The sequence below is a fragment of the Mustela nivalis genome (assembly GCF_964662115.1).
Source record: "Mustela nivalis genome assembly, chromosome: 7".
NCBI lineage: Eukaryota > Metazoa > Chordata > Mammalia > Carnivora > Mustelidae > Mustela > Mustela nivalis.
In genome coordinates, this window is record NC_139026.1 from 65,812,497 (window position 1) to 65,835,981 (window position 23,485).

The 23,485-nt window shown below is 39.5% G+C and overlaps 1 protein-coding gene across 1 annotated transcript in view; it reads right to left on the minus strand.

The window, feature by feature from the left end:
• Positions 1–8,135: 8,135 nt before the first annotated feature.
• Positions 8,136–23,485, minus strand: part of LOC309868508 (small ribosomal subunit protein mS35-like) — a 47,689-nt gene continuing 32,339 nt past the window's right edge. Inside the window, exon 6 of the mRNA XM_082738432.1 lies at positions 8,136–8,493. Coding sequence (XP_082594558.1) covers positions 8,224–8,493 — 270 coding nt within the window. The 3' untranslated portion in view covers positions 8,136–8,223. The remainder of the gene's footprint in view (positions 8,494–23,485) is intronic.

Here is a 23,485-nt window from a genome sequence, read left to right on the forward strand (position 1 = left end):
TATGTCTGTTTCTTTTTTTAATATAAGGAAGAAATATAAAAAATCTCTATCAGTGGAATATTAGCTACAAATAAAAATCTGATTTTTAAAATGTCATCAACTTACCCTTATTTACTAGTCATGATATTAAATATTAAATTTTATCAATTTCTTTCCCAATTCCTTAGGAAAAAAATTATTCATATTACATAGGGAGGATATAAAGACTTAAATTACCCTAAAATTATATTTCAATAAATAACTCAGGAAGCAGTCTTTAAAAATTATTTGTACAATCTTTTAAAAGATTATTTTTCTTTAAAATATATGCAAGTTTTTAATTTACCTTATTTTATTTTTTATATACAAGCTTTTAAAGGTTTCCAAAAAACCAGGGGTGCTAGAAAAACATTTTTCTTCCTTGGGGTTTCTTAGAATTTGCTCATTTCCTAAAATTGGTAGTTTTATAAAAATGACCATAATTTGAGAAAACATATTTACATTTGTAAGAAACCAAACTCATACTCCTCTTCTTCAGCCACTATCTGTGACCATTAGATAAACTGAAGACATTTATTAGACTGCAGATGCAACCAGGCCAGTGTCAGCCAGGAAGCAAAAATCGCCGAGCCTAGAAACCATGTCCTTCCTGGAAGCCACAAGGACCAAAAGAGAACTTCTGAATAGAATTTAAAACTTTCTTAAGAAACAATAAAAGATTCTCAAGGCCAACAACCAGTCAACAACCAAGGCCAAGATTGTTAAACTCAATTGCAAAGTAATGATAATACTGAAATCCTCCCAACATTGTAACTAGCCAGACCTCTTTTAAAAAGTCTGTAACTGTCCAGTATTATGAAATACTTACCACTGTTGGGGAAGACATATGCAAAGAAAGAACTAAAGCATGTCACAATTAAAGGAACAGATTTATCCTACTTCTAAGTTGCCTATGTGTTTAAGCAACTTCTGAGTTATATAATTTTAAGTTTGATGTCAGCAGTCAATGTGTTATCAATGTAGCAAATATCCCTTAGACTTGGTTAAAGGATAAATATGATGTTCATTGTATATATTGGCTCAATTAATATCTTTTTTTTTTTTTAAAGATTTTATTTATTTATTTGACAGAGAGAAATCACAAGTAGATGGAGAAGCAGGCAGAGAGAGAGGGAGGCAGGCCCCCTGCTGATCAGAGAGCCCGATATGGGACTCGATCCCAGGACCCTGAGATCATGACCTGAGCCGAAGGCAGCGGCTTAACCCACTGAGCCACCCAGGCGTCCATGGCTCAATTAATATCTTAAAGGATGGGTAAAGATCCGATTAATGAAAAACAGTAGTTTAATTATTGCTAAAATTATAATGATCGTAACTGCTTTCTATCTGAGGCAGTTCTGTATTAATCTCACAGCTCTAAGATTTTGCCATTAGGTGTCAGTGCTACAGCCTATCTTCAGATCAGTTGCCTGGAGATACCCAAACTGCAAAGGCTAGAGGGTACAGTGCTCTGTGAGACACCAAGTATAAATTTGGAGCGGGGAGGTCTGTCGGAAAAACCACCCTCAGGTTTGGTAATTCACTAGAATAATTCACAGAACTCAAGGAAAGCTGTTATACTCATGGTTATGGTTTATCACAGGGAAAGGATATGGATTAAAGTCAGCCAAGGAAAGAAGCACATAGAATGAAGTCACAGAGGGTTCCAAAGTTATAGTTTCTGGTGTCTGCCCCTAGAGGCAAGATATGTTACTTTTCCTGCACCAGTGTATGGTAATATGCCCAGAGTACTGCCAGCCAGGGAAACCTGCCCAAACTTTAGCAGTTCAAAGATTTTATAGAGGCTCTATTGCATGGGTATGACCGAGTGATTACCTGGGTGGTTGATCTCAGCTGCCAGGTGGACTGATCCCAGGTGACTTAATGCCCCTTCCTCTAAATCATGTGGTTTTGCCGGCATGGCTAAGACTGTCAGGTGTGGCCAGCCCCACCCTAAAATCCATTGTGACTGGCTCTCACCCTAAACAAAGATATTCCTATGAGGTATGACATAGATTACCTCCTAGAAGCTGCAAGCAAAGGCCAGACCTCTCTTTGGGCCAGGTCAGATTTTTTATTACACAGCATTACCTCCTCTGTTTTATCTATTATTATAGTATTATTTCAAAAGATGGATGACCCTAACCTACCATCTCTTTACATGTTCCCAAAGGATTTCTCCTCAACCTCTATTTTCAAAATGTTCCCTTCTTCAATACTGTTTCTGCATCTGAAATTCCTTAAACTCCATGAATCTCTAAGAAATAGAACATTTCAATACACTTAAAGTATGCTTTTAATTTTTAATTTTAATTTATTTTTTAATTTTTATTTTTTTAATAAAAATTTTTTATTTTTATTACTTATTTATATTTTTTTAAAAAAGGTTTTATGTATTTATTTGACAGAGAGAGATCACAAGCAGGCAGAGATACAGGCGGGGGGGTCGGGGGTGGGGGGAGCAGGCTCCCCGCCAAGCGGAGAGCCCAATTCAGGACTCAATCCCAGGACCCTGAGATCATGACCTGAGCCAAAGGCAGCGGCTTAACCCACTGAGCCACCCAAGCACCCTAATTTACTATTTCTATGCAGTGGGTTACAATGTATCTCTCTTTTTGCAGTCAAGGTCATCTTATCATACTTAATAACATACAGATTCTTGAACTTGCTAATATTAAATCATACCTTCATTTCATATAAATCCTTTGGGTAACTGTTTTCAAATTCTTTTTGGCTTTCATTTATGTTCTCTAATTCTGTTAGGCAAGGTAAGTTTTGGACAAGTAACAAACTCATTAATTCCAAGTAATTAAACTCAATAGAAAATAAAATTCTATTTTAATTAACTTAACCACTTACAACTTTGGAAGTGGTAGACATAATAGATAAAAATACTGAATTGACAGTTAAATTGAATGGAATGTTTCATAGGACAAGTCTTACTTTGTCATTTACTCCAATTAATTTCAAGGTCTTACACCTCATCTCTTTTCTGAGCTGCAGAAACTCTAACTGGGGAATCTAAAGAGATGAATACCAGTTAACCTCCATTTCCACTTTTCTGCAAGCATTGGCTTGGAGAAGTGAGCCCCAGAAAACAGAAAGAAGGATGCTAAGCAGAGTTGAATTAACATAAAGTGAGCCCAAAAGAGAGGAATGGAGCAAACTTTTCAGTTTAGAAAAATACTTCCAAGAACCTGTTTCTAATCACAATTGGCATCTGTAGAAAAGGCATTGGGTGGACAGTAGTTATGTAAAAAAAAAAGCACTGAACTATATACAGGGAAGTACGTTCTGGACTTAGCCTCCTAAATAACCAAAGTCATTACAGCTGGTCCTGACTTATTTTGACTCACGATTTTTTGAATTTATAATGGTGTGAAAGCAGTAACATACTGAGGAAACCATACTTCAGATTTTGAATTTTGATCTTTTCCCAGACTAGTGATATATGATGATACATTTTCATGATACTGGGCAGCAGCAGCCGAAGCTCCTATCCAGCCATGTGATCCTAAGGGTAAACAACCTGTATAATGACAACCACTTTGTACCCATAAAACCATTCTTTAACTTTCAGCACAGTATTCAATAAACTTCATGAGATATTTAACACTTAATTATAAAATAGGCTCTGTGATAGATGATTCTGGCCAACTGTAAGCTAATGTTAAGTGTTCTGAGCACGTTTAAGGTAGGTTGAACTAAGCTATGATGCTTGGTAGGTTAGGTGTATTAAATATATTTTCAACTTACGATATTTTCATCTTAAGATGGATTTATTGGGACATAACCCCATCCTAAGTTGAGGAAGATCTGGATTTAAAAGCAACCAATAGGTGCTAATTTGTATAAAAAGAAATAGGAGATAAAATAACAACATATGTATATACATGAATATTAAAGTGATGGCAGAAATAAAATTAAAATACTTTCAAACCAGAAGGAATCACACAGGTTGTCTAATCAGTTCTACTGCCACACCATACAAATAAGAAAACGGCTGAATAATCATTGCCATGATGCATTAGTATGAGAAAATATTTTAAATGTGATGTGGCTTCTAGAGTTAACATGGTGGAGGAGTAAGGACCCTATGTTAGTCTTATCCCTGGAATTCAGCTAGATAGTTATCAAATCATTCTGAACACTTGCATTTTCAACCAGAGATCTGATAAAAGAAATGCTGCAATGCTACAAAGAGAAAAGTGGCCACTTCTTAGAAATATTGTCATCTTTACTCTCTCTTTCTTCTTTTCTTTTCTGGACATAATAACAAGATGGAGAAACTTAATAACAAAAGAAAGAAGAACAGGAGTTAATATGGATATAAGTAAGATGTCTGAACTAGAACTTAAAACAATGATTATAAAGATACAAGTTGGGCTTGAAAAAAGCATTCAAGATACTAAAGAATCCCTTACTGTAGAAATAAAAGAACTAAAATACAGTCATGCCAAAATTAAAAATGCTATTACTGAGATGTGGTAAAAAATGGAGGCTCTGAAAGTGACAATAAATAAGGCACAGGAGAGTCAGTAATATAGAAGACAAAATAATGGAAAATAAGTAAGCCGAAGAGAGACAACTACTTAATCACGAAGGAAAGCTTCCAGAAATCGGTGATTCCATAAAGCAAAATAATATCCAGATAATAGGGGTCCCAGAAGATGAAGGGGAAGGAGGGAGGGCAGAATGTTTATTTGAACAAATTACAGCTGGGAACTTCCCTAATCTGGGGAAGGAAATAGGCATTCAATCCAGGAGGGACAGAGACATCCCCTCAAAATCAATAAAAAGATTGAGGTAATGATAAATGGTTCTCTAACCCCTTACTCTCAGTTTGGAGTTGTGTTTGGACATACAATAAAGAAGCTTGCAAATTTCAGATTAAGAGAAAAACCTGAAAGCAGCTTAGGACAAGAGGTCCATAACCTACAATGGTAGAAACATAAAGCTGACAGCGGACTTGCCCAGAGACCTGGAAGGCCAGTAAGGACTGGCATGATATATTCAGGGTACCAAATGAGAAAAATATGCAACCAAGAATACTTTTATCCAGCAAGGTTGTCATTCAGAATAGAAGGAGAGATAAAGAGTTTCCAGGTTAGACAAAAACTAAAGGAATTTTTGACCACTACACTAGCCCTGTAAGAAATATTAAAGGGGATCCTTTGAGGGAAGAGAACCCAAAAGTAACAAACAGCAGAAAGGAACAGTGACAAACTACAGAAACAGTGACTTTACTGAAAATACAATGGTATAACTTCGTACGTAATTACTTTGAATGTAAATGGACTAAATGTTCCAATCAAAAGACACATGATATCAGAGTGGATAAAAAACAAGACCCATTGATATGCTGTCTATAAGAGACTCATTTTAGACCCAAAGATACCTCCAAATTGAGCATGAGGGGGTGGAGAACCATTTATCATGTTAATGAATATCAAAAGAAAGCTGGAGTAGCCATCCTTACATCAAACTAGACTTTTTAAACCAAAGACTATAATAGGAGATGAAAAGGACACAGTATCATAATAAAAGGGTCTACCCAACAAGAAGATCTAACAACTGTAAATACTTATGCCCCTAACTTGGGAGCAGCCAATTGTACAAACCAATTAATAAAATTAAAGAAACACACTGATAATAATACAATCATAGTTGGAGACTTCAACACCCCACTCACTGCAATGGACAGATCATCTAAGCAGATGAAAAAGGAAACAAGGGCTTTGAATGACACACCAGACCAGATGGACTTAAGAGATCTATTTAGAGCATTTCATCTTAAAGCAACAGAATACACATTCTTCTTGAGTGTACATGGAACATTCCCCTGAACAGATCACATACTGCATCAAAAATCAGGCCTCAACTGGTACAGAAAGACTGAGATCATACCATGCAAATTTTTAGAACACCATGCTTTAAAACCTGAACTCAATCACAAGAGAAAAATGGGAAGGAACACAAATACATGTTGGTTAAAGAGCACCTTATTAAAGAATCAATCAGGAAATTAGAGAAGAACTCAAAATATACACGGAAATAAATGTGAAAACAGGATAGTTCTGAACCTTTGGGATACAGCAAAGATGGTCCTAAGAGGGAAGTATATAGTAACATAAGCCTTTCTCAAGAAATAAGAGAAGTAGGGTGCCTGGGTGGCTCAGTGGGTTAAACCCTCTGCCTTTCGGCTTGGGTCATGATCACAGGGTTCTGGGATCGAGCCCCACATCAGGTTCTCTGCTCAGTGGGGAGTCTGCTTCCCCCTCTCTCTGCCTGCCTCTCTGCCTACTTGTGATCTCTCTCTCTCTCTCTGTCTGTCAAATAAATAAATAAAATCTTTAAAAAGAAAGAAAGAAAGAAAGAAAGAAAGAAAGAAACAAGAGAAGTCCCAAATACACAACCTAACCTTAGACAGAAAGGAGCTGGGAAAAGAGCAGCAAATAAAGCCAAAATCTACTACAAAGCTGTAATCAGCAACACAGCATGGTACTGGCACAAAAACAGACACATAGATCAATGGAACAGAACAGAGAGCAGATATGGACCCTCAGCTCTATGGTCAACTAATCTTCAACAAAGCAGGAAAGAATGTCCAATGGAAAGAAGACAGTGTCTTCAACAAATGGTGCTGAAAAAATTAGACAGCCACATGCAGAAGAATGAAACCGGACCATTTCCTTACACCATCACAAAAATAGACTCAAAATGGATGAAAGACCTAACCGTGAGATAGGAATCTGTCAAAATCCTAGAAGAAAATATAGGCAGCAACCTTACCTCAGCTGCAACAACTTCTTGCTAGATATGTCTCCAAAGACAAGGGAAACAAAAGCAAAAATGTACTATTGAGACTTCATCAAGATAAAAAGCTTTTGCACAGCAAATAGCTGACAAAATTAAAAGGCAACCTATGGAATGGGAGAATATATTTGCAAATGGCTTATCAGATAAAGGGCCAGTATCCGGGGCGCCTGGGTGGCTCGGTGGGTTAAAGCCTCTGCCTTCGGCTCAGGTCATGATCTCAGGGTCCTGGGATCGAGCCCCGCATCGGGCTCTCTGCTCAGCGGGGAGCCTGCTTTCCCCTTTCTCTCTGCCTACTTGTGATCTCTGTCTGTCAAGTAAATAAAATTAAAAAAAAAAAAAAGGGGCCAGTATCCAAAATCTATAAAGAAACTTATTAAAGTCAACACCCCAAAATCAAAAAATCCAGTCAAGAAATGGGCAGAAGACACCAACAGACTTTACCCCAAAGAAAACATACAAATGGCTTGCAGACACAGCATGAGGGAAATACAAATCAAAACCATAATGAGATACCATCTCACACCAGTCAAAATGGCTAAAATTAACAAGTCAGGAACAACAGATGTTGGTGAAGATGTGGAGAAAGGGGAACCCTCTTACACTGTTAGTAGGAATGCAAACTGGTGAGCCGCTCTGGAAAACAGTTTGGAGGTTCCTCAGAAAGTTGAAAACAGAGCTACCCTATGAACCAGCAACTGCATTACTGATACAAATGCAGTGATCCAAAGGGGCATCTCACCCCAATGTTTAGAGTAGCAACGTCCACCACAGCCAAAATATGGAAAGCGTCCAGATGTCCACTGACAGATGAATGGATAAAGATGAGGTATATATACACAGTAGTATTTTTATTCAGAAAGAATTAAATCTTATCATTTTCAACAATGTGGATAGAATTAGAGTATTATGCTAAGCAAAATAAGTAAGTCAGAGAAAGACAAATACCATATGATTTCATTCATATGTGGAATTTAAGAAATAAAAGAGATGAACACAGGAGAAGATAAGGAAAAATAAAATAAGATGAAAATTAGACAGGAAGGCAAACTGTAAGAGACACTGAACTCTAGGAAACACACTGAGGGTTGCTGAAGGGGAGGTGGGTGGGGTGATGAGGTAACTGGGGGATGGGTATTAAAAAGGAAAACCGATGGAATGAGCACTGGGTATGTTATATGCACCTGATGAATCACTAAACTAATAATAATCACTAAGCCTCTGAAACTAATAAAAAAAATCTGAAATGTGTAAAAACTTTTTTTTTTAGCATTTTCAAATTTATATAAAGTGAGATAATTATAAAATTATATCATGGAGATTTTAAATCAAGGAGATTTTTAAAAATCATAAAATAAAAATTAAATCAAGGAGATTTTTCTAAATAAATCACATTAGATTTAATAGTTTCTTCACTGATTCTTTGTACTGAGAAAGGGTATTTTCATTGTCCCCTTCATTCTTAAGACAAACAACAGACTTTTTGTACTCTTCAACTTCTTTCGTAGCAAGGAGCTCTTCTTTATTTACATCCAGATTTTTCTCAGCAGCTTTGATTTGGAGAAGTGTTTCCAGAATATTTTTTTCAGAGGAGCTATTGTTCCATACATACTCTTCCATGTCTGCTTCAGTCTTATCTTTCTCCCATTCTTCAGTTTTCTGAAAGGAAAAAAATGAGTTCTGAAATCTGAGAAATACGATCCAAAAACAAAGTTTTGTTTTTGTTTTAGGGAAAGAGAATCTGCAAAATGTGGAGTCCCTATGGATACTTTGTATGTGAACTTTGATTTCCCTCCCTTACAGCACTGTTATCCACCTGCACCAACTGTTTCAGGACCCCACACTCTGTAAAGTGACTACTACATTACCACTCACTAACTCTACAGAATTTATCTGGCTTGCAAATTCCACTCACAAAGCAACACTATTTCCCAAAAGAGACAGAAAACTCATTTTTTGCAGCTTTCTAATCCCTAAACTCTTAACACATCAACACTTGCACATTTCTGAGGTTAATAATAAAGAGTTGAGAAAAGACTGTATTTATCTTTGTAACATGCCTGTGGGGATGACAAGGAATACCAATCATTACAATAATATAAAAATATAAAATACATGTGTAATACATGATTTTTAGTCCTAATGACTTCATATATTCTGGAATTTTATTTTGTTATTATCTTTATTTTCTATTCCTCTAAGGGAAACAATTTTTGTTACTACTTGTTTTCTCTTTTCTTTCTTTCTTTCTTTTTTTTTTTTAAAGATTTTATTTATTTATTTGATAGAGAGAGACACAGTGAGAGAGGGGAAGCAGGGGGGAGCGGGTGAGGGAAAAGCAGGCGTCCCTTGGAGCAGGGAGCCTGATACAGGGCTCAATCCCAGGACTCTGGGATCATGACCTGAGCTGAAGGCAGATGCTTAACAACTGAACCACCCAGGCTCCCCACTAACATGTTTTTTCTTACAAAAGTTACTACTATGCTATCTTAGGGAACACTGTTAGGTTTTATAGTAATATAATTCAGATTCGTGATTTAGATGAAGATGTAACATTCTGTGAAAAATTAAGGAACGCAGCTGATAAATAATAAGCCCTGGTTCAATGAAGTGCTGAATGCCAGCCACATTCTTTTCAAACTAACATATTCTAACATAATATAACATATTAACAATATTTATTTCCAAAATAACATATTCTGAGCTATATACTATTATAGAATCATCCAATATTCTTAAAGCTTTTGAAGGTGGTAAACCCCGCAAATTAGAACATTTCTGAAGTATTAAAAGAAAGATTTGTAAGGCTGTCAAAATTATTTTATCTCTGAAAACTCCTCTTGAAAAAGACCCCAACTTGAGCAGACAGAGCTCCAAGTCTGTTCAGAATTAAGTGAGTACCAAGGACTCGGTTTCCACTTCTGCCTCCCTCCTGTCCCCAACCTTACTATTCGAGTCCATGAAAAAAGAAAAAGCACAAGAGGGGTGCCTGGGTGGCTCAGTGGGTTAAAGCCTCTGCCTTCCGCTCAGGTCATGATCCCAGGGTCCTGGGGCATTAGGCTCTCTGCTCAGCAGGGAGCCTGCTTCCTCCTCTCTCTCTCTCTGTTTGCCTCTCTGCCTACTTGTGATCTCTATCAAATAAATAAAAATTTAAAAAAATCTTAAGAAACACAAAAGGAAAAGAGAAAAAGCACAGGAAATGCATCCCTCAAAAGGTAAAGAGGAGCCCCACCAACTGCAAATAGGCCCCTGGATATGCCATGGACTCAGCTAACCCCATTTCGGTTAACTGAAGGCAAGGAAAGAGTCTCCTCCACAAAGAACCACAAGAAAAAGAAATCCTGTTTATATCCTTCAAACTAAATAACCTTTCCTTCAAAATAAACCAATAGGATGTGGAGTGTCTCCCTGACCCTCAAATTCCTTAGCCAAAGGGGCTATACTCACAACTCCCTATATACTGTTTGCCCCACCTCCCTATCCTGAATTTATAGCTGAGGAAAACATCTCAACTAACATTCTAGAAACATATTATCTGGTTGAGAATTAACTCTACACTCCTTTTTTAATCTGGCTGTGATTCACCCCATAGACTTGGCAAAGGGGCGGGGTGGGTGAATAATGTGAAACAACTTCTTGTATCCTGTGCATACAAGCCTGTTGCAAATAACTTCCAACAGCCAAACTCTGAATTTTACATTAAAAAGAAAACTGACAAAATCATCCTACCCTACCTACGTTTTACTGTAATATTTGGGGAAAAAATAAATGTCAGACCCTTAAAAAAAACAAATGCCCTAAATTAAATGTATCTTTGGTCCTATCTACTCTTAGAAGTGCTTTAAATGATGAAACAGTGTCATGGTTTCTTCATAATTCTAACTTACAAATGAGTATCCTTAAGATTCCAACAAATACATTATATAAAGCACTATGTAAAACAGTCAATCTACCTCTTACTTTTTAAAAAAAAATTCTAATCTACTTCATTCTTGACTGCTAGAAGACAATTAAGAAATGAACAATTTAAAAAATTATAACTTTCACCTAGTTTTATGTGGATTTTTTCACCTATTCTGAAATAGATACTTAAAGAGGTAACAAAAGTAAATTCACTGTAATCTTCATCATTTCATTTATCTTCCGCTTATGTTTGGTGTACACAATTCTAGGCTGCTTTGTCAAAGTGTTACAGTGTGCCATGCTATTGATTCTCTCGGCCCTCAGGTGGCCAGGAGACCCTGGAGCAGCGGTGCACAAGCACCCTCTTCCTTCACTGATCTCAGGAAAGACTTTTCTCTGTGTGCAGCGACACAAAAAAAGGTTAGGAAATACTGCACTAAGGGATAACAAACACTTACAGGAGAAAATCATACTGTGTTAAATAGCCAGTGGTAAGTCAAAGTGACTACAATGTGTAGAAGGCATAGTTTCCTACTAATCCTACACAGACACAAAGCAGTGTTGGGCTTCAGCTGCAAGCTAAACAAAACTCATGTTTTCAACAATTCTAATAACTTTAGGATCCAAACTCTGCACAGTTGAATATAAATTCCAAGATAATGATAGTAACAATACCAATAAATTAAATACTTATATGCCACGGACCTTAAATGCTTACATACGTTAATTATTTCATATAATTCTTATTAAAACCTACTGGGTTTGATGTTAACATCTCTACAGAAAGAAAATAAAGTAATATGGAAGTTAAATGGGGGCCATAGCCACCTGGGAATGTTTCTGATTTCAGAATTTTTTACATTTTAGAAAATTAATACAGTGCATACACCATATATTTTGTTAACATTTCCAGAGAAGATCAACCACAGGACACCCTAAATCAAATACATCACCATTTTTGCAGCAACATGTATGCAGTCACACTAAATGGGATGAACAAAGGCTGTAAATGTTTTTCATCCATTCAAGTCTCATTTTGCCACCAAAGAAGTTATGAAAAAACTAGCAATTTCCAAAGCTTTGGGGGTTACAGAGTTAGGGTGTGTGTGTGTGTGGTTGCTCAGGATCGCACAGGGAGGTGGTATGACACAATATTTAATATGGGCTTTGGTGTTTTACGGAACTCAGTTTACATCCTAGCTTCATCACTTACTACTGTGACAGACTTGTGTTACAGAAGAAGTGATTCCAAGGGCTGTTCTGTGAATTAAAAGAGGTAAGGAATAAAAATAAAATAAAATAGGTAAGGAATATCCATGCACTTAGAGCAACTGGCTAAGAGTAAACACTAAATAAATGCTTGCTACGAATAAAACATAGCTTATGAAGATGAATGAAAGAGAGTGGGATTCAAATCCTTGTTAGCCTACCTACAAAATGTGTTTCTATGTCAAGGGCATCACTACCCCCATCAAACAATAAATAGAAACTTTCAGTGTAAATATAAACACAAACCAAATTGTTCGAATGTTCTGCAATTATTCCCACTCACAAAATTGTATCATTATTTTTATAATGTTTAGATAAAATAGTTAAAGAAACAAGAGGTCTTTATTTCTTATCCCTGATATAAAGGTAATGTTTTTCGTGATTCTTGTAACTTCATGTCTTCTTGATAAATGCTATCACTGATTAAATTTTCCCAATTAATTGCCTATTCTTACTAAGTTATCTCCAGTTTTCTTGCAGTCTGCTTCGGATATAGGCATTTTATGTCTAATCAGATGTAGATTAGAAAACACAGACACACACACACGCACACAAAATAGCATTCTTGTCAAGAAAAAGAAATTTACTTTTTTGAAGTCCTGAGTTAAATGAAAGAAAATATCTTTACAACATCTTTAGAATGTCTCTGTTTTTCAAGCAGGAAAAGTAAAAGCTAATTATTATCAATTTATTTACTTTTTGAGGGAAATCTTTACTACTCATTAATGTATAAGCTTTCACAGATGAGTAACAACCAAATAGAGCTTGTCATTGAAGAGAGAACAAAACTAACTAAAAGAGATGCTGTTCTATAAATGATATATTAGGAAGCTATTCTAAAACATCTTAATCTTTGTCAATGATATAAAGGCAGTAATACTGTCCATACTACTTGTCACGTTAGAATATTTTTCATTTCTAAGAGGTATAAATATAAAATCCTTGGGGCACCTGGGTGACTCAGTCAGTTAAACACCCAACTCTTGATTTCAACTCAGGTGATGATCTTAGGGTCCTGGGATGGAGCCCCCAGTAGGGCTTCCTCCTCAACAGGGAGTCTACTTGGGAATCCCTCTCTTTCTGCCCCTCCCCCACTCTCACTCTTTCTCTAAAATAAATTTTAAAATCTTAAAAAAAAAAAAAAAGATATCAGAGTTACAGAATCAGTGATGACTAGACGAATGTGAATTCCAGGCTGCAAGGATGTGAGAAGGATCCTTTTGAAAATCCTTAAACATTTTCTTTCCTGAGGGCATTTTCCAATTCTGTACAAGACTGGCACTTGGCAAATGCAGGATTCTTCTTGGGTATAGAGGAATACGTGAAATTTGAGCTGTTACACAGGGCTCTATAAAACAGACTGGAACTGAAGAATCCCAAACATGACTGGTTTTAGTTCTGGGGTTACTTATGGAGAAGCTGGGAAATCATAATCACACCTCTAAAAAGCAAAGTAAAATCCCCCATAATCTCAGAATGTTTAGGAGACAAAGTCGCACTAGAAGGAAGAAGTGTGTTTTAAATGCACAACCAATCACCCTTTTTTTTTTTTTTAATTTATTTATTTGACAGAGATCACAAGTAGGCAGAGAGGCAGGCAGAGAGAGAGAAGGGGAAACAGACTCCCTACCAAGCAGACAGCCTGATGTGGGACTTGATCACAGGACCCTGAGATCATGACCTGAGCTGAAGGCAGAGGCTTAACCCTCTGAGCCACCCAGGCACCCCCTACCCCAATCACCCTTTTAAAACATCTACCAGATTCTGTTTCAAGGTTAGAGGTTACACCAAGCTAAGCTCAAAACTTCTGAAAAGTACAAATGACTCTACAGCAGATATAGAAGTTGATTAACCAAGTTCACAATCAAAAGCCTTGAAGGCTATGCCTAAGGAAGAGCTGGATGGGATTAATAACAGTCTAGATAGAGCAGAAGTCAGAATTAATGAATGCCAAAACAGACCAACACAAAACTACATTGCTATATATATCAGATCTGTACTATGGGATTATAACTATGAGATTCTGAAATCTTTTTATATTTTATGATATAACTCCAAGATTCCCAATGATTCTACTTAACAAGTTCCAACAAATCTTAACATATTTCTTATAGACTGAATGCTTGGGTCTCCGCCCCCCCAATGCCCACCCTAAATTCTTGTAGGAATGGAACTCCCAAATGGTGGCATTGGAGGCGGGGTCTTTGGGAGATGTGGCAACCCGTTGCCGCCATTACAAGATGGCGCCGGAGAGCCTCGTAAACAAGTGGTTGGACGCGTGGCCTTAAGCTTATTCTGCCCAGCAACAAGGCTGACCTACCATAGTGAGCCACGTACCCCAGAATGAGACACGCCCCAGCTAGCCTGTATATATGTGCAGCCCTGGCTCTACCCAGGCGCTTCCTGCTTCCATCACCCTACAAACCTCAACCAAGTGCACTTCAATAAAGCGTGATAGAGAAGAATCCTGTGTCGGTGGTCTTCCTTCCTCGCGGGCGAGCGTTGGCGGGCCACAGCTGGTGCCGAGACCCGGGATAGTTCGGCGGACACCGCGGGGAGCCTAGAAAGGATTCAGAACTCTACATGCGAAGTGGTCGGCGCCGGTAAGTATTCCCCGGTATGTTATTTTGGACACTTGAGCCTTGGGTAGCTGCTATAGCTATAATTGTCCTTGCAGTTGTAGCCTTGCTTTTTTGCTTTTGGATACGTGAGTGCAAATATCCAGACTTCGTGAGCCCCATACAGGCACTATTAAAAGAGAGGGGGTTAAGGATCTCAGAGAGGACAGTCAAATCCGTTCTTAAAGACATAGATGAGTGTGCCCCGTGGTTTGCCGTGTCGGGGGACTTAAACCTTCCCTGCTGGGAAAAGTTAGGAAGAGATCTGGATGCAGCCAAGGCCAATCAGCAGCTTAAATCAGGCACCCTACCCTTATGGAGAGTTATACATGCGTGCTTACGGGACGGAAAACACGTAGAGCATCTGAAAAAGGGCAGGCGTGCTTTAGCGGAACATCAGGACAGCCTTTCGGAATCAAGTAGTATAAAGGAAGGGGGAAACAAAAAACAAATGAAGAAGTCAGAAAAGGGATATAAAAGAGGAAGTGAAAAACAAAAGGAAACAGATGATAAAAGTAAGCACAAAAAACATCAGGCAACCGCTCCCAGTGCACCCATCTACCCGAGTTTAGATGAGTTCTATGAGGAATTCGCCGCTCTCAGTGTAAAGCAAGAGAGGGACTCGGGAGATGACTCACTAACGGAGGACGAGGAGGAGGAGTTAGAGGAAGAGGCGGCTAGATATGAGGAGGAGCGATACGGACTGCCGCCTCCGGCAAGAGCTCCGCCTCCGCCTTATCCAGGCAAGCAGAACGGAGGGGCCCATAGGCTCTCTCGAAAAACGCTCAGATGCCTTGCCGAGTTCACCCCGCTGGACGCTGTTGCGTTCCCTGTCTTTGAAAACCAAAACCAGCAAAGATATCATGAGCCCATACCCTACAAACAGTTGAAGGACTTAGTAGAGGCCGCCCGTACTTGGGGGCCCAATGCACAGTATACGTTAATTTTACTGGATAGGATCACCACCGCAGCCCTGACACCAAATGATTGGTGGGAGATAGCTCGAGCGTGCCTAAACACAGAACAGTATCTAGACTATAGAGCAGTGGTTACAGAAGCCGCGCATAATCAGGCGCGAGTGAATGCTCGTACACCAAACACAGCACCCTGGACTGCTGATATGCTACTGGGGCAGGGACAGTGGGCTGATAACCAGACGGCCTTCCCGGTGCCTGTTTATCAGCAGATCGTAGAAATATTTAAAAGAGCATGGAGGATGATACCTAAACGGGGAGAGGTATCAGGAAACCTGACTAAGATAATCCAAGGACCGAATGAGCCTTTTTCAGATTTTGTGGCTAGAATGATAGAGGTAGCTGGAAAAATTTTTGGAGACGCTCAGGAGGCCATGCCTCTAGTGCAACAGCTTGTTTATGAGCAATGCACTAAGGATTGCCAGCGAGCAATCACACCATGGAAAGGAAAAGGTTTAGATGCGTGGCTAAAGGCCTGCAGAGAGATAGGAGGACCACTCACCAATGAAGGACTGGCCAGAGCTATGATAGCGGCTACTAAGCACGGGAGACGTGATGGCTGCTTCATTTGCGGACAGCCGGGACACGTAAAGAGAAACTGTCCTAACAAGGAAGGCTTTAGGGCAAAGGGACCAAATACCAAGCAGCCAGGGACATGCCCAAGATGCAAGAAGGGGAAACATTGGGCCAATGAGTGTAGATCCACAAAAGACATTAATGGACAACCTATAAATAACCCATATGTCCCGGAGTCAAAAAACATGCAGAGGGGCCCACGCCCTCAGGGCCCGAAAATATATGGGGCGTTTCAGGAGGGGATCCTTCAGCCGCCGAGAGCACCCGACGAGCCACGACAGGCTCCGCGGGGCTGGACCTCTGCGCCACCGCCGGACTGGTTTTAACCCCTCGTATGGGTATACAAGCGGTTCCTACTGACATGTCAGGACCTCTTCCTGTAGGCTCGGCTGGGCTGGTTTTAGGCCGATCATCCAGCACCATGAGGGGCTTATTGGTCCTCCCCGGGATCATTGACCCAGACTATCAGGGTACAATTAGGGTTATGTGTCACTCACCTTTTGGCATTATCCTCTGGAGTCGATATGGCCTACTTATCTTTGGAGCTAACAGGTCGCCCCATGTGTAGTTTGGAGATAGAAGGAAAGGCCTTCACCGGTCTAATAGATACGGGGGCCGACCGAAGCGTCATGAGCCAACGATTCTGGCCAAGGAATTGGCCGCTGCAAAAGGCCTCTCAAACATTACAGGGGCTAGGCTATCAAAACACACCTGAGATTAGTGCAAAAACTCTACATTGGAGGATGGAAGGGAACAAAGGGACTTTTCAGCCGTTCGTACTGGACCTTCCCATCAATCTCTGGGGAAGAGATGTCCAGAGTCAATTAAATCTAATTCTGACTAATGAGGGAACGTTTTCCAAACAGAGCAAAGATTTGATGATGAAACAAGGCTATATGCCAGGCAAAGGCCTAGGTAAATACTTGCAGAGAGAATCAGAGCTAGTCAGTCCTAGCTTGAAAAATGATAGAAAGGGATTGGGTTTGAGCGCGCTAACCGCACGCTTAAAGAACTAATACAAAAACAAAAAGGGGGAATAGAGGCGGTTATGACCCCTCGAGATCGCCTATCCCTAGCAATCTTTACTATCAATTTTTTAATTCTGGATGCCAATGGCAAAAGTGCGGCAGATAGACACGCAGAAGAGGCTGAGGCCATAAAGGAACGTGTAATGTGGAAAGATATCCTGGATAACAAATGGTATGGACCGGATCCCGTGATTAGGAGATCCAGGGGAGCTGTTTGTGTTTTTCCACAGGACCGCTCGGATCCGGTGTGGGTGCCATCACGACTGACGCGAAAGTTGGATGAAAGAACCGATGACAACACCAAAGAAGCAGACATGGACTCCAACCCTGGAGATGCTGATAGTGCTGATGATCTGCCTGACCAGAGTTGAGGGAGCTACCTTTTGGGCCGTTTCAAGAACATGGCCCATCCCCATGCCAGTCACAAACGCGACAAAAATATTACCCCATCTGTATGTTCCAGAATGTGTTTTTGATTTACCCTGTAAACAAATCAATAATAAGGTACAGCGTTATAACGCTACAAATTTCAACCTTCAAGGCACCTTGTGCTTTACCACTCCTGGAGTAGGAGTCATGGGCATGCTAATGTTTGCAGGACTACTGGTGGCTTTGTTCTTAATTCTGAGGGTAATGAGGGCTCGCAGAAGAGAGAAGGTGGCCATAGCGCGTGCCTTTGCCGCTATAGAGGCTGGAACATCTCCCCAAGCTTGGCTCAGCATGTTAAATGAAACATAGGTTGTGCTCTTGCACTCGGAGGGCTTTGAGTAGCCCATTGCACCCGAATAGAGACAACCTTGCATTTTCCGCGGGTGGTTTGCACCTAGGAGTGCACAGGGTGAGCCACCCTGAAAGTCATGAGTGTCTGCATACGGGTACCTCCGTTTCTCTCCCGTCCCTAGGCAAAGGAGGACATGTTTACTAGGGGACACTCCTCTGATTTTAGCCATGACTGCAAAATAAAAGAAAAAGGGGGAGATGTGGCAACCCGTTGCCGCCATTACAAGATGGCGCCGGAGAGCCTCGTAAACAAGTGGTTGGACGCGTGGCCTTAAGCTTATTCTGCCCAGCAACAAGGCTGACCTACCATAGTGAGCCACGTACCCCAGAATGAGACACGCCCCAGCTAGCCTGTATATATGTGCAGCCCTGGCTCTACCCAGGCGCTTCCTGCTTCCATCACCCTACAAACCTCAACCAAGTGCACTTCAATAAAGCGTGATAGAGAAGAATCCTGTGTCGGTGGTCTTCCTTCCTCGCGGGCGAGCGTTGGCGGGCCACAGGGAGATACATAGGTCATGAGGTGGAGCCCTCATGAATGAGATTAACACCCTTGTGAAAGAGCTTCCAGAGAAAACCCTTGCCCCTTCTGCCATGTGAGGAGACAGCAAAACGATAGCTGTTTATGAAACAGGAAGTGAGCCCTCACTAGACACCCAACCTGCCAATGCTTTGATCTTAGATATCTCAAACTTCAAAAAAACAAGAAACAAATTTCTTTTGTTTATAAACAGACCAGTCTGTGGTACTGTGTTATAGCAACCTAAATGGAATAAGACAATGTCTTATACAAATAAAAATCAAAACTTATTTTTTAAGTTTGCAATAACAAATTTTGGGAAATTTAGTCTGGATCAATTTTCTTAAATAAGTTTATTTATTTATTTATTATTTTTTAAAAGATTTTATTTATTTATTTGACAGATCACAAGCAGGCAGAGAGGCAGACAGAGAGAGAGGAGGAAGCTGGCTCCCCACTGAGCAGAGAGCCCGATGCGGGGCTCGATCCCAGGACTCTGGGATCATGACCTGAGCCGAAGGCAGAGGCTTTAACCCACTGAGCCACCCAGGCGCCCCCAATAAGTTTATTTAAAAGCCTATAATTTTCACCATCTAAAACATAATTTTTCTATAACTTCAAACTTAAAGAATAGTGTTAAATTTCACAAAAATAATCTGATACCATAGACTTCCTGATGGAAGAGCACAATACTAATTACACAGTAGTTTTTAAAAAGTCAAAATAGAATCTGATGAAGCTCTAGATACAACTATCAACTTAAAAAATTATAGTATGGTGATACAATCAGCAGAATTCAAATGATGGGAAAGCCCACAGCAAACAAGAGCCCAAGGTTTCTTCAACAAATAAATTGCAATGAAAGAGCTCAACAGACAAAACTCCCTTTCGGTCTGTGACTGCTCCTGCATACTCTTTCACAAAACATTTCCTGAGAACCCACCATGTGCTAGGCAGTACGGGGAGAAGCAGGATGTCTCTAGGTACCCTGGCTAAAAATGAATGTTTTCATATCCAAGCATTTTAGAAAAAGGGTACCTATGCTTGTTCGTATTAGGCATCTGCTGATGAAATAAAAAACAGAAAAAAAATCCTCATTATTCAAATACAATAATAATGTAGTGGAACAAAATCCAATTTTTTAAAAAAGATTTTATTTATTTATTTGACAGACAGAGATCACAGGTCGGCAGAGGCAGGCAGAGAGAAGCAGGTCCCCGCTGAGCAAGGAGCCTGTTGCAGGGCTTGATCCCAGGACCCTGAGATCATGACCTAAGCCGAAGGCAGAGGTTTTAACCCACTGAGCCACCCAGGCGCCCCCAAAATCCAATTTATAAGCTAATTCTTTTCTTTTCTTTTTTTTCCTAATTCTTTCTTTCTTTTTTTAGAGAGAAAGGGCACATGCTAGCAGGGGGAGGAGCAGAGGAAGAGGGACAAGCCAACTTAGTGCTGTGCACGGAGCCCAACTGGGGGCTTGATCCTATGACCCTGAAATCATGACCTGAGCCAAAAATCAAGAGTCCAACACTCCATTGACTGAACCACCCAGGCACCTCTAAGTTAATCATTTTCTATGAGGCTAAATACATTTTGTTTTTGTGATTTAAAGGAGTCTATTACAGAAAATTTCAAACACATACAAAAGAGATAGCACTATATAAACTCTCACGTACTCCTCAACCAGTCTCTCCACCGCAACCCCAAAGATTTTGTTTATTTATTTGAAAGACAGCAAGAGAAAGAGCAAAAGAGATAGAGAGCATGAGTGGGGTAAGGGGCAGGGAGAGAAGCAGACTCCTGGCTGAGCAGGGAACCCAATGCAGGGCTTGATCCCAGGACTCCGGGATCATGACCTGAGCTGAAGGGAGATGCTTAACCAACTGAGCCACCCAGGCGCCCCAAGAGTTTCTTCTTTTGAAGTGTAGCTGCAATATATTAAAGTATAAATAATATCATCTTCAAATTACTGGGTGGCAATTAAAAATATCACTAAGCTTAAATTGATCACCATTTAGGCAGAGTTTGATTAACCTATAGACTCCTATTTTAATACTTCAACCACTAAACATTTATAATTTTAGCATTTAATTTGTATGAGTGTGTATATAATACATATACACATATCTGGGCTCTCTTTTTTCTTCCCTGCCTACAACGAGAGAACCTGCTCTGACTACAACCCTAGAGGAAGCAACCTTTCATTCTACACGATCTGTTCTCCTTTCTACAAAGCCTCAATTATTCATTTGCTCAATAAATCTTTATTGCACAACTACCCTGCCAGGCACACACTGTGCTGTCCTGCAATTGCCAGTCTAGTAGGAAACCTGGAGTTGAGTAGGAGCCAATCAAATGGAAGACTGCAACCCCAGCAGAGAAAAGAGCATCCAGAAAGACCTGGAGATAGCAAAGACCTCAGTATAATCACGGAACTGAATGGAGGCCAAGGTGAGGAAAGCAGCATGGGATGAATATAGCTATTAGAATACTTACTTTAGAATACTTACTACGTATGTCAGCACCATACATACAATAATTCACTTAACTTCCACAACAACCCTATGAGGTAGTACTATTACTATCTGCTTTATAGACCAAAAACTGAAGCCCAGACCCATTAAATAATTTGCCAAATCATACTGCTTTTTAGTGGCAGAACAACATATTCCAAGGAACACAGATACACTGTAAAAAAGAATATAAAGAACAAAAGAATAATTTAATTGCATCTATCACCTTTTTGTCCTCTTGTAAGCATAAATTCAATACAAAGAAAAACACTGCATTCCATGCATTGGTCAGTGTATTCTGATGTAACAGAAGGCAAAGAAATAGCTGTTCCACTGAACACACAAAGTTGTCACCTTTTACCATCTTAATTACAGCTCCCTTTGCCTAGAACATGAATCACAGTAATATTCCACTTCTCATGATTATAAGTAAGGCATTGTGCTACATGAGGAAAAAACAGTTTAAGCATTAGAAGAAAATTCAAGTTATTTGAAAATCATAAAAAATAAGAAGAGGTAAATATCCATAGTGGATTTTTTAAAAAAAGAAAGACTACTGCCAATTCTTTCAGTTACCATGGCCAAATGTTTAACTGAGTATGTCAAGGAACTCGATTTAATTCAGATTGGTTTTTTAAAAATTTACTGAATGCTATTTTGTCAGACATTGTACTCGGGGTTGGGAATGCAACAATAAATGAAAGATACGTCCTTCTCCTCAGTAATCTCACAGTCTAACAGGGTCAGTCAGACAATTACCATAGAAGCAATAAGAAGAATGCTAACAGGAGGAGGAGGAAAGGATACACTGATAACTTCTAGGACGGGCTACATCTGAAGTGTATTAAAAGATTCATATGAATCGGCAAGGCTGATCAATTTGAAAAAAAAATCATAAGCAGAAAGAACAGCATATGTAAAGTTATAAAAGAACACATTATGTTCATTACGGCTGAGATACAGAATACATAGCTTATATTTCCTGAGAACTGGTAATGAGGTGGCAAACTGTTGTGAACAGACAGGCTATGTAGGTTAGATTTTATCCTGGGTAATAGGGAACCACTCACTGAAGGACTTTATAAAGCAATATGACACAATAGATTTGCTTTTTAGAAACAATTACTTTAACAGAAATCCAGAAGATAGACGGGATGGGAAAATCAATAAGGCTATTACAGTTAAAAGATGATGAAGACTCAGAGTGGTAGCAGTAGGCAACAGGAAGAGAAAATATTTTTAAAGGATGTAATATGATGTTTTCCCTGACAGCAAAGAGAAGTGTCACCTTAATTGTGCCATCATCCAAGAATACAGAACAGCTGCCTATTGCCTAACACATCAAGTCAAAAAAGTCTGTATCATGGACAAATTTTTTTGCCCTTCTTCTTTTTTTTTTTTTTATGATCTTATTTATTTATTTGAGAGAGAGAGCAAGTAAGAGGGAGCATGAGAGGGTAGATGGTCAGAGGAAGAAGCGGACTCCCTGTGGAGCTGGGAGCCCAATGCGGGACTCAATCCTGGGACTCCAGGATCATGACCTGAGCTGAAGGCGGTCACTCAACTAACTGATACTAGACACATATACAAAAACCATCTTAAAAGAGATATACCAGCCTTCTGTGTAGTTTCTTTATTAAGAAGACTCAAAGATTGGGGAAATTATTCACAATCAGAACTTATATCAGACTCCTCTGTGGAGACTTTAAAATGAAACCTTCCTGAGTTTCACCACTAGAGATGTTAATTATGTAGAGTTCATGGATCCGTAATTTAAAAAAAGCTTCCCAGGTGAGTCTAATGCAACCACTACCTGAAAACAGGTTAGGGGGATAAATTTTCTTTCCTTTTTCTTTTTTTAAAAAGATTTTATTTATTTGAGAGAAAGAGCACAAGCAGGGGGAGAGGCCAAGGGGGAGGGAAAAGTAGGCTCCCCCCTGAGCAGGGCGCCTAATAGAGGGCTTTCCATCCCAGGACACTGGGATCATGACCTGAGCTGAAGCCAGAAGCTTAACCAACTGAGCCACCCAGGTGCCCTGGAAATAAATTTTCAACTGTCAATTGTTCAGTTTGAGAACATAGTAAGCTAGCAGCTAAAGTGCAGATTTGATTTCATCTCCTATTTAATAATCTGTTTTAATAGAAGTCAAAGTTGAATAACACTAAATATGATACCATGCGAAGAATATGAACTTTGAAGCTGCAGTTCAAGTCTCAAGTCCCTCAGCCAACAAACTCTGTAAACTTGAGAAAAACTATGTATCTCTCTAAATCTTGATTTCTCAATTTATATCATGAAGAGGTTGTAACAGATAAATCTGATTCCTGATCTTCAAAGTCAGTACTAATTTAAAATGGATGGACACACTAAACACTATTGTGTTCAGAAAAAAGACACCATTTTAAAGCACTTTTTAAAAATGGAGCTCCTCAGAGCACCTGGGCAGCTCAATCAGATAAGCGTCTGCCTTCG